The following is an 11,618-nucleotide window of genomic DNA, read 5'->3' on the forward strand; positions in this document are numbered from 1 at the left end:
AAAAAAAAAAAAAAAAAGAAAAATTCATATCTGAATGCTGTCATTTCTAGAGTGCACACTATTTATCATGTCAACCGTCTGGTTGTTATAAAATTGACTCCTGAGAAAGGATCAGCTTAGCAGTGTGCAGCCTTTACTGACTGTTAGGCCAGTATACAAAACAGCTATTTTGTAGAGCATATATATAACTTACTTGAAGAAGGTTTTTTTGTTTTGTTCTTAAATGTTTGTGGGTCTATTTTTTCTCAGTAACAAATGCTTGATCTGTACCTGAGAGAGGTGGATTGCCACTTCTGTGGACGTTTCCTGATACAGCTCATTGCCTAGAAAGTTACCTGCAGAGTAGATGAGTCCTTGGTGAATAGGTGTTGCTGTGGGCTGAGGGGAGAGAGGGTTTTTTTAAATTAAATGTTGCAACCATATGTCTAGTATCCTCTTTGCTTCCCTCCCTTAGAACTTACTGGAGAAGGTGGCCCAGAAAATGCAAGCTCCCAATAAGATCCACTGGATTGAGAAGGCAAATCACTCCATGGCAGTGAAAGGACGGTCAACAAATGATGTTTTCAAAGAAATAAATACACAGATTTTGTTTTGGATCCAAGAAATCACTGAAATGGACAAGAAATAATTAGGTTAAAGCCATGTTATTTTGAATACAAATACAGTTAATTTGATAAATAACAATATACCTCTCAACGTTGAGATATATTTCAGACTAACGTTCCTTAATGTTGCCCTATTTTTGAAACACATTTTAATTGTGAAATTAATATACTCTAGAAATGTCTTTGAGAGCATTGTTATAGTGTATGAAGATGATGTACAAATATTGAAGGTGGTCTAAATATAATTTATTTTTATTAGTATAGTTAAGTTTTGAAAAAAATTAAACATTTGAATTTTGTTACAGTGGTGCTTTTGTCTTACTTGTATGAGAAAGTACTCCGATGTTGTGCAGCAGTGTCATCTTTAAAAGCGAAGTAGGAACTGGGATTGTTACTCAGTGGGAGAGTACTTGGCCTTGCATGCACAAGGCCTCGTTTGAATGCCAAGCACTGCCAAGCAAAAACCAAACGCACTGTCTTAAATCTGATCAGAGGTTTATAGAATATATTCATCTCTTCATCTCATCTTTTAAAGAATCTCAAGGGAGAGCAGTGGCAATATATTTCAAATATGGGATATCGAATGTTCCTGTAGTAAGAAGTAACAGCTTTCAAGAAAAGTTTACTGAAACCCTGTTAGAGGAGGAGAAGTATTCAGTTTACCAAGATGAATAAGCACTTGGAAACTAAGAACGTGCTATGCAGAATTCACGGGTAGCCGCTCTCCAAGTAAGGGGAGAATTGATGGCTAAACGGTACTACTGATGCGCTATATCTAGGCAGAGTCAAGGTTTAATTTTATCTTGGGAAATTTGTTTCCTGAATTGGACTTTGAACAGTATTATATATAAAAAATTGATATATCCTATAAAGTGCACAGGATGATGAGGTTGATGTTAAAGAAATTTGTAATAAAGAATGGTGTTGTAAGAAATCTATCCATTCTCTTGCTTTCCTGTTGCTTTTAATGGTAGACCTTTCGTACAGCCTTGGATGGCCTACATGACTTTCTGTGTCTTCAGGTTTCTCATTCTTTTTGCCCTGGTAGTCAGTGGGTTTTAATTATATTTTACTTTGCAAAATATAGCATAAATGAGCCGGTGAGATAGCTCAGCGGACTAAGTGCTTGTTAGGCAAGTACAGGGACCGCGGTTTGATCTCTGGCACCATGTGTTGTGCTGGCCCCACCTGGGGCATGGTGAACCAGCCAGAGATCAGGTGTGCTGCACGCCTGTAATCCCAGCGCTGGGGAGGCTGAGCACAGGAGGATCACCATGAGTCTGAGCTGCATCGCTATACCCTGTACCAAATACATTTTTTAAAAATGCACAAATGAAGACCTACGTGTCAACATCCAGATCTTTTATGTTACAAAATAAAATCATGTACAACTATAACTTCAAGTTTCCTGAATAACCTAATATATAATAGTTTCTTCTGGACTTGTTGAACAAGGTCTTACTTTTTAAAAGAAAAGTATAATTAAAGATAGTAAACATTTGAAATGTTAAGTGTCAAAACATGGTAAGTGAAAAAATTCAGCTAACAATTATAATCACTGGCCTATTAAAAATTACAAATCAATTGTGGAATGATATGGTGAACCAGAAATAAAACTAATGCGAAATACTATACAAAGGACAACTTATAAATTAGAATGTACTGTACTGGTAAAAAGACTAGCTTTAAAAGTTTACTGGTCAGGCCATGTAATTGTAATACTGAAATTACCATATTAAACTATACGTATAGATATTTCCAGCTGGAAATTTTGATGTCTCGGGTGGCTCCACAATAGGCCCTACCAACATTCCAGCCTTTCCCCTCTTCGGATTCTGACCTGTAACAGTGCTATAGCTAATCTGGAATGTACAAAGTTGTAAAGGAAAGTCTGCTTTTCTTCTTCCTGAAACTTGGTCAGTCTTTCTTAGCAAATCTTGCTCATTGTTTAAGGATCTCAAAACAATTTTCCCATTCTTTGCAGCTTTCATTTATATATCTTTATGGTCCTAGGTTCCTAAGGCATTCTGTTTGTAAGCTACTTCCTAGGGCTTTTTAAAATAATTTTTTAAATACAGACAAAATATGTTTACTGGTTAATATTTACCAAAATATAGATAAAAATATTAAATGACAAACATTTTCCAATTTCTATAGGCAATGTTTTGCTCAAGATTTGTTGGGAAAGGGATTATGTGGTCAAATAAGTTGATGTGGTAGACATTTTTCTAATGAATGAGAATGAGCTTATATATTGACGACTTAGATAAGAAAAGTCAGTCCCAAAACAAATGTTTTTCAAACTATAACATCCTGATCCATAAATCCTGAAAATGTTTTATGTTAAATTATGTTATGCTAGGTACATCTTACCGGGACTATTAACCTAAATACCTACAACACTGCAAAGGAAAAGTAAAAGGTTTATTTGTCTACATTTGAATTTATAGTCAACCAAATAAGAGATGTTTGGAATAAATGCTAAAAAATTCCATTATCATGCCTAAGAATTTATTTTATAATCATAAAATATTGTAAATTCTTTTTTCTCCAACTGTCATTTTTTATATCCCTACCTTGCATTGTTTAATAAAATTTAAGAGTGCAAAATCTTGTTTTAAATATTCCCTCTTTTCCAGCTACAGAAAGGTATATTTTAGCTTCAGTTTTTGAGTCCACCACATGTACTATCCCATACATTATTCTTTTTTTATATAATTTTATTGAGAAAGAAGTAGCAGTGAGACAGTTTCAAAACAGGTTAGTAGGACAGTAATAATAATGCATTGCATATTGTCTTTGTAGTAGTTATGCGTAGTATAAGATGCAGACATGATATCTTGTCTAAACACTATTAGTTCAAAACTTCTCATTGAACTAAGAGAAAGTAGCTGTATATCTATGCTAAATATTTTGTATATGCAGATACATGTATTTTTTCACTACAAAATGGCCCTCACTTATATCTGTATTTTTTTGTTTACTTTTGTCAGAGATGTGTATTCCATTGCCATTCATATATTGTAGGTGCATGAATTCAGCAAAGTAATCCAATATAGTCCAGTAGTCCATAACAGTAGTGGGTTATCTGCATGACTGGTGATGTCAGAGTTTGTTGACTTGAGCCTTTTATAGCTCAGCATATTGATATGGCTTCACTTTTCATATTTCATGTTTATACTTTCTGCTGGATGGTTAAGACCAAGATAAACCAAGACCTATATAACTAAAAATGTAACTTTTGTATCTGACAAGGTCAGTCAAATCTCCTCAGACTCAGGACATAAGAGAACCTGTACTATAACATCCTGTAACTCAATGATGTCCCAAATTTTCTGATCAAGGAGATTATGGGGCCACAGAGGAAAGTGACTGACTATGTAGAGTGTGCCTAAGGAGAGTCACCTGGAGAGAAAACATTCTCTCAGGCTTTTACAGAGAGCAAATTGGTCAAGCAATGGCCATGACTCATCCACATGGCTGATAGTGACAAAGGATCTACAAACTGCCGTACAGGGTTTCACGGTAAATCCTCAGGGGATTTGACTGACCTTGTCAGATACAAAAGTTACATTTCTTGTTATATAGGTCTTGCTTTATCTTGATCTCAACCATCCAGCAGAAAAGTATAATAATGAGGTATGAAAAATAAAGCCATATTAATATGCTGAGCTGTAAAAGGCTCAAGTCTAACAACTTCTGACTTTGCCAGTCCTATGGAAAACCCACTACTATTAAGGACTACTGGACTATATTGGATTATTTTGCTGAATTCATGCACGTACAGTATTTAAATGGCAATGGAATACCCTTCTCTGACAAAACTAAACAAAAAAGGGGATAAAAATGAAGGACCATTTTGTATCTGTATATACAAAACAGGATAGAAATATAACTACTTTCTCTTAATTCAATGAGAAGAAAGATTTGCACTAATAGTGCTTGGACAGGATATCGTGTCTGCATCTTGTACTATGAATAACCACTACAAAGACAAAAGTATGCAATGTATTAATTATTGAAACTGTCCTATTAATCAGTTTTGAAACTGTCTCATTGCTATTTTCTCAATAAAATTAATTTAAAAATCTCAGGATTTACCCTGAAACCCTGTACAGCAGTTTGTAGATTTTTTGTAAGTATCAGTCATGTGGATGAGTCACAGCCATTGCTTGACCAATTTGCTCTCTGTGAAAGCCTGAGAGAATGTTTTCTCTCCAGGTGACTCTCCTTAGACACACTCTACATCATTGTTCACTTTCCTCTGATTTTTAATTTAATTTAATTTTTTAATTTAGCAGGGTCTACAGGGTCTCACTACACAAATCGGACTCAGTGATGCTCCTGTTTTCAGTTTCTCAAGTGCTGAAATTACGGGCATGTTTGCCTGCCAGTGCGCCCCCCAGGGCTTTTTGTTTTTTATTCTTATTTAGGGCCTCATTAAGTGGACAGACTTCACTCAAGCTTCCCAAGTAGCTGGAATTATAGGCATATGCCCTTATGCCCTTCTTTTGAAGTTTGCCTTGAATAACTCTCAAGTTTAATTGTCTCTTCCCCAGCCCCATCATAGACTTCTAGGAAGATGGTGGAGTGGTGATCAGTGGCAAAGCAGCCTCTCTGAGATTCAGTGCAGATACCAGAATACAACTTTGGTCAGAGAAGGATGGATTCCCAGGACCCAGGAAGGATCTGAAGGGAGAACTAGCCCACCCACAGGGAGTCAAGAGAGTGACCTTAATGCAGAAGAGGGAGCTGGAAATAGCACTTTCTCCCTGACTCTCATCTTACTGTGAGAGAAGCAGCTGAAGTCTAGAGGCATGATTACTGCAGTTAGCTCCAGAGGCCTCCTTGAAGAAACACACAAATGGAAGGACCAGTGGATGCTGTGGGCTGCAGCAGGGGTGAGTGGCTCCAGTCCAAACATCCAAGGTGGGGGCAATTGGCTGGCTGCTGTTTGGAGAAGGGCCAGTTGAATCTGGGACTCAGAGCAGCTCTGGGTTGGCTTCATTTTGGGGATCTTACTGTCTGAAAAGTTGCAGCTATGGGAGATGTCCAGGGTCAGAAAGCCAATTTCAAGCCAGCAAGAGACATCCATAGTGTGGTGGTTGGAACAACTCGGGCCCGATTCTCACAGCCAGAGATGAGGACAGGTCTGAGCTTCTGTGGAGTTGAAAGCACAAGCTTGTGGGAATTATCCAGCACAGCACCCTAACTCCACTGCAGGCTTGCTGGGAATGTCCAGGACAGATCTGGTCTCTAGCTGTCTCCTAGTGACAGTATCCGCTGTGAAGGATACTTTTGCTTTCATTTCTTTGATCTTTTTCTAGATTGTTCTTATTTTTTTTGTGTGTGAATGTGAACACTGATTTTTATGGGGTTTTTTTGATTTAGTTATTTCTTCTTTCTTTCTTGATATTAGTGACCCTTTCCATGGCACCAGTTACTAGGGATCCCTACAGTGAGATTCCAATTTCCTGCCCAGAGTTATAGCACATGGCAAGAAAAAGAGCAAGAAACAAGAGTTGCAAGGAAATAGGGCTACGGGGTGATCAACATTCTCTGGGAACAGAGATCAAGAATCTCCAGCTAGCACTATTTTATTAGCCAGTGCAGGGGCAGTGGGAGGGTGCTTTTCCTGGAATAGCACAGAAGCAGTAGTTGAACAGGCAAGATTAACATCATGAAAGAAACAAGATTCATCCCCACACTGGACACTAGGTCCCTCTGTATTGTCCTCCACAGACTTCATCCTGCTCTGTGAGCATTACAGTCTCACTGGCCATGCAGATCTCAGCAGTGAACAAGAGGAAGTAGGATGCACTCCAATACCAGCCCACAAGGCAGGTTAAGGAGGGTCTCAGACAGATACTATGCCCGTTTCTAATTCGTGGTCCTCCATATCCTGTCTTCTCCCTCAGTTTGCCAAAGCTTGGGTAATTTCCCTTTCTCCTTAAACCTTGCTTCTAATCATTATATTTTCTTCTACTTCTCTATTTTTTTCTCTTACCCTTTTTAAATTTGCCCTCCTAAGGATAAAATTACCCTATTGAGGAGCTATTTACTGTGTATAATTTTCTGGTTTGTTTTAGATTTTGTGATATAAATATAAATCTTGAAGCTATGGTTAAAGGTGGCAAATTAATAGTTTCTACAGTTTGTCTTTTTTTGAGGCTGTGCTTGATGCTATTGTACTACTAAGTTAGCCAAAGTCAAATAGTTGTTGTGATCTGTCATTCTTTGCATGTCTGTTAGTTTTTTGTTTTGTTTGGTGCCAGGGATTGAACTCAGGACCTTGTGTTTGTTAGGCAGCACTTAAACCACTGAGCTATCTCCTCAGCCCTTCTTTGCATGTCAATACTGAGATTGACTAAAAATCATAGTCAATACTATAATCCAGTACCAAAGAACCGAGTGCCAAATGGGCAGGAGCTTCTCAGTCCTAATAAGTTGAATATGTAGGATCTTGGGATAGACTCAAAGCTGAAGACCAGCTACAACTAAAATATATCTCTCAAAAGTAGTCATTTTCTAAGGAGGTCTCAATATTCACAATAATGCTGCCTAACATAAGCAATTTAGAAGCATCAATGATGAAAATTAATTTCTAAAGTAGAAAATGAGAAGATACAGAAGCAAGACACAACCCCAGACCCAACACAACACAACTCTATCTCATCCAAGGCAAATTCAGAGGGCAGTTAAGTGAAAGAAGTAAAAAACTCACCCACCTGAGATTTTTGAAATGGTGGCAACAGAAGTAACAAAGCAGGTGAATGAGGCTCTAGAAAAAAAGAAGAAATAATTTCTGAGATACTAAAGAGAAGGTGACCATAATGAAGGAGATGGTTAGTGAATCTAGAGGAGATAAAGATAAAAAAGATTGACCAACTTAAGAAAATGATGGACACCATGAATGACCAACATAGGAAAAAAATAGATTCCCTGAAATGGATCCAAATAGATATCCAAGTGATTAAAAATTCTTTTGAAAGTCTACACAGCAGAATCAACCAATGTGGACAGAATATCACATCTAGAAGACAGGTTGACAGATAGCAATTATAAAATGACAGACTTTTTTTTTTATTTTAGTAAGAGTCTATAGGGTCTCACTGAGTAGATTGGACTCATAGTGATCCACCTGTTTACATCCTCCCAAGAGCTGAGATTACAGGCACACACCACCACAACCAGTCTCAATGGCTACCTCAGCATGCCCCGGGGACAGGGCCGGCACAGCAGGACTGAAGATCAAACCTCCAGACCCTGCATCTGCCTAAGCAGGTGCTTTAATCCACTGAGCTATTTGGCCAGCCCTAGACTTCTTAAAATAGCAAGAAACCACAAAAATCCAACAGCTGCTAGATGATGAAAGAAAGAATAATATAAGATTGATCAGAATCAATGAAAAAGCAGGGCACAGAAAACATTTTTAAAAAGTTGTTCACCGAAGTGAACATGGCAGAAAAATCCTGAGCCATGGAAAAAGAACTTGACATACAAAGAATTGAGGCATACAGAGCTCTAATTAGCCATGATCAGAAAACAAACAAAAATACTACACCAAGGCATATAATAGTCAAGATTTCCAAAATTCAACACAAAAACGAAGTATTAAAAACTGTTAAAGAAAATACACAAATCACCTGTAAAGGAAAGCCCATCAGAGTCACAGAAGACTTCTCAACTAAAATTGTTTAGTCAGAACTTCAAATAAAGTATTTCAAATCCTAAAAGAAAACAACCTCCAATCCCGATTGATGTAACCCACAAAACTATCTTTCACAACTAATGGAGAAATAAGATGCAACATGAAAAAAAAAAATCTGAGGAAATTGAGAAACACTAAACCAACATTCCAGAAAGTTCTGAAGGATATTCTAGAAAGAGACAATGGGTACAACAGTTCCATGAACCCCAGTAGAATGAATTCATTAGCCAAGACAAACAATTAAGCAGAGAAAACAAAGGGAACCAATGACAGGAAAATAGTATTACAAGGGTAAGTCAATACATACTGGCTAAGACCAGTAAATGGTCTCAACTCACCAATTAAAAAAAAAAAAAAAAAAAGGCAGACTAGATCAGAAAAAGAATCCAGCAATAATGCTGCATACAGGAAATACATTTAATTTAGAAATTCATAGACTGAAAGTCAAAGGAGGTAAGATACAATATTCTATGTGAGAAGAACCTGGAAGAAAGCCAAAGCATCTATTCTATTTGCAGACAAAATTCATTTCAACTCAAGATGTATCAAGAGAGACAAAGAAGGTGACTACATACTTGTTAGGGGAACAATTCAAGAGGAAAGAGATAACAATCATAAATATATATGCACCAAATACCAGCACACCCAACTATATAAAACAATAACAGCCACAAAAAAATCAATCAAGGACCAATGTAATTTTAATGGGGAATCTCAGTACTTCACTGTTATCAACAGACTGACCAACTAGAAAAAAGAAATTTTAGAAATCAGAGCTGAACCAAACCTTTGCACAGATGGGCTTAGTAAATATCTAATAGTGTTCCACCCCACACAACAGTATGCATGTTTTTCTTAGCTGCACTTGAAGCTTTCTCCAAAATAGACCACATGCTGCCTCACGGAACATGCTAAAGTAAGGGAAAAGAATGAAAATTATCCCATAAATATTATCAAATCATAGTGTGATGAAATTGAAAATCAATGGGCAACAAATTGCATAAATACAAGGAAATTAAATTTTAAAAAAACTCCCAAACAACTGATGGGTAGCAGTTGAAGTTAAAAAAGAAAATAAACTATTTTTCATCAATTAAAAAATAATGCCATCCTGGAACTAAGGGACATGATGAAAGCAGTCCTACATGAGAAATTTATAGCAGTAAATGATAACATAAGAAGAGAATGTGCTAAAATAAACAACCTAAGGTTGAACTTCAAGGTTCTAGAGAAAGAAAAACAAATCAACTCCAAAATTTGTACAAAAGAAAAAATTGTAAATATCAGAAGGGAAAGTAATACAATGGAGACTAAGAAAACAAGACAAAAAATCAATGAATTGAAGATTTAGTTCTTTGAAAGACCAAATCGAATTGACAAGTCCTTAGCCAACCTTATCAAAAAAGGAAAGAAAATACTCAAATCCACACAACTAGGAATGAAAAAAGGTAAAATCACAACAGATTCTGTAGGAATCCAGAAAATCGTCAATACTTACATCAAGAACTTGTATTTCTAGTAAGATAGAAAACAGAAGAAATGGAGAGATTCCTGGGTTCATATGACTTAATAAGCTGAATCAAGAAGACATCAAAATTCTAAATAAATAAGTATCAGTCAAAAAAATTGAAGATGAAATTAAAAACCTAACAACAAAGAAAATCCTAGGTCCTAAGAGATTCACTTCTGAATTCTACAACAAATTTTAAAAACATTCTAATGCTGCTGCTCCTCAAACTAATGAGATTGAAAGGGAAGCAAAATGCTCAAATTCATTCCTAGAAGTAAGCATTATCCTGATACCAACACCAGAGAAGGATCAAGCAAATAAAGAGAACTATAGGATGATTTCCCTAATAAACATAGATGCAAAAATCCTTAATAAGATACTGGCAAACAATGCAGCAAATCACCAAGAAGATTATACATCATGACCAAGTAGGATTCATCCCAGGGATGCAGGAATGGTTCAGTATATGCAAATCATTGCTGTGTTCCACACAGCTCTTGATGTTCCCAGGGAGAAATGGTGAGAGGATGAAGAAATATAGATAAGAAAGGAAAGCTGGGGTCAGGTAGAGCCCTCTCACTCCTGATGGGAGGAAAAGCACTGCCCCTGCATGACAAAGCCTTTATTTGTACACTCAGGAGGTTGGTGTCAATTTTAACCTTTCTGCCTAGCAACCTGTTTGTTGCAAGCTAGAACAGCTTGTTTACAAGATTGGAGAAGTTCCCCATATTTTGGGGCCTTCTTTGTCTTAGCCCCGCACAGGTGGTTGATTTCTAGCATCAGCTGCCTCCTACGTCTCCTCCTTTTCTATTTTTAGTGATGAATGGTCAATTTAAGTTGGAGAAGCTGTGCTTGGAGAACAATGTAGAAGATTTTCACATTCTTGAACACTTTCTGTTCTGGATTAACTTACTTGTTTAGGCTAAACATTGCTAGTCCAAAGATCTTAGGTACCTGTATTCAGCACTTGAACCCTATACAATCCATTAACCCCTAACGGTAATTAGTTACCAGTAAAGCTGGCAATTATCAGAAGTTGTAAGTTGAACCTTGTACATCTAACATATTACTATAGCACTGTTTTCTACATATTGTAGTTATACTTATCTACTGAATGTTTAAGAAGAATTCAAGGTCTATATTAATCAATTTTTTGTTATCTGTCCAAGTCGGATAAGTCTCCTCAGGATTTATCTTGGAACTATGTATACCACCTGTCACTACTTCACTCAGTGTCAGCCACCTGGATGAGTCATGGCCATTGCATAACGAGGTTGCTTTCTGTAAAAGCTTAAGAGACTTCTCTCATGATGATTCTCCTTAGACACACTATACATCGCTAAATTACTTTTCTCTGAGGTCTGTAACCTCCTTGATCGGAAAATCAGGGACTCTATCAAGTTATAGGATGCTACAGCAGAGGTTTGCTTATGTCCAGGAACTTCACTGACCTCAGAAGACTAGAGCCAAATTGTTTTCTATTCACTCAGTCCATCTATTTCTCTAATTTTTGGTATCCAATTCTCAGTTGCTGAACATGTAGAAGAAGATTAATGACATTACATTGAAACGGAGGCAGTAAACTTAATATCATTATCTTATCTGAATGTCAAATACCCTAGAACATAAAATGAAACTGTTATTTTCTTTTTTAAAATATTTTATTTTGATCCTCGGGTCTATTTTTTTTTCAAAATTTTATTGATAAACAGATAGCAATGAGACAGTTTCAAATCAAATCGGAAGTACAGTTTCAACAAATAACACACTGCATATATTCTTCTTAGTGGTT

At 36.7% G+C, this 11,618-nt stretch overlaps 1 protein-coding gene across 2 annotated transcripts in view; it reads left to right on the top strand.

Moving 5' to 3' along the window:
• The window catches only part of Tex30 (testis expressed 30), a 14,464-nt gene extending 11,289 nt beyond the window's left edge, over nt 1–3,175 (top strand). For both annotated transcript variants that reach the window (XM_004631176.2, XM_023715250.1), the window contains exon 6: nt 455–3,175. In XM_004631176.2, the coding sequence (XP_004631233.1) occupies nt 455–628 (174 nt within the window). In that variant the 3' untranslated portion in view covers nt 629–3,175. The remainder of the gene's footprint in view (nt 1–454) is intronic.
• Nucleotides 3,176–11,618: the final 8,443 nt, after the last annotated feature.

This window comes from Octodon degus, unplaced genomic scaffold, assembly GCF_000260255.1.
Source record: "Octodon degus isolate 3935 unplaced genomic scaffold, OctDeg1.0 scaffold00039, whole genome shotgun sequence".
NCBI lineage: Eukaryota > Metazoa > Chordata > Mammalia > Rodentia > Octodontidae > Octodon > Octodon degus.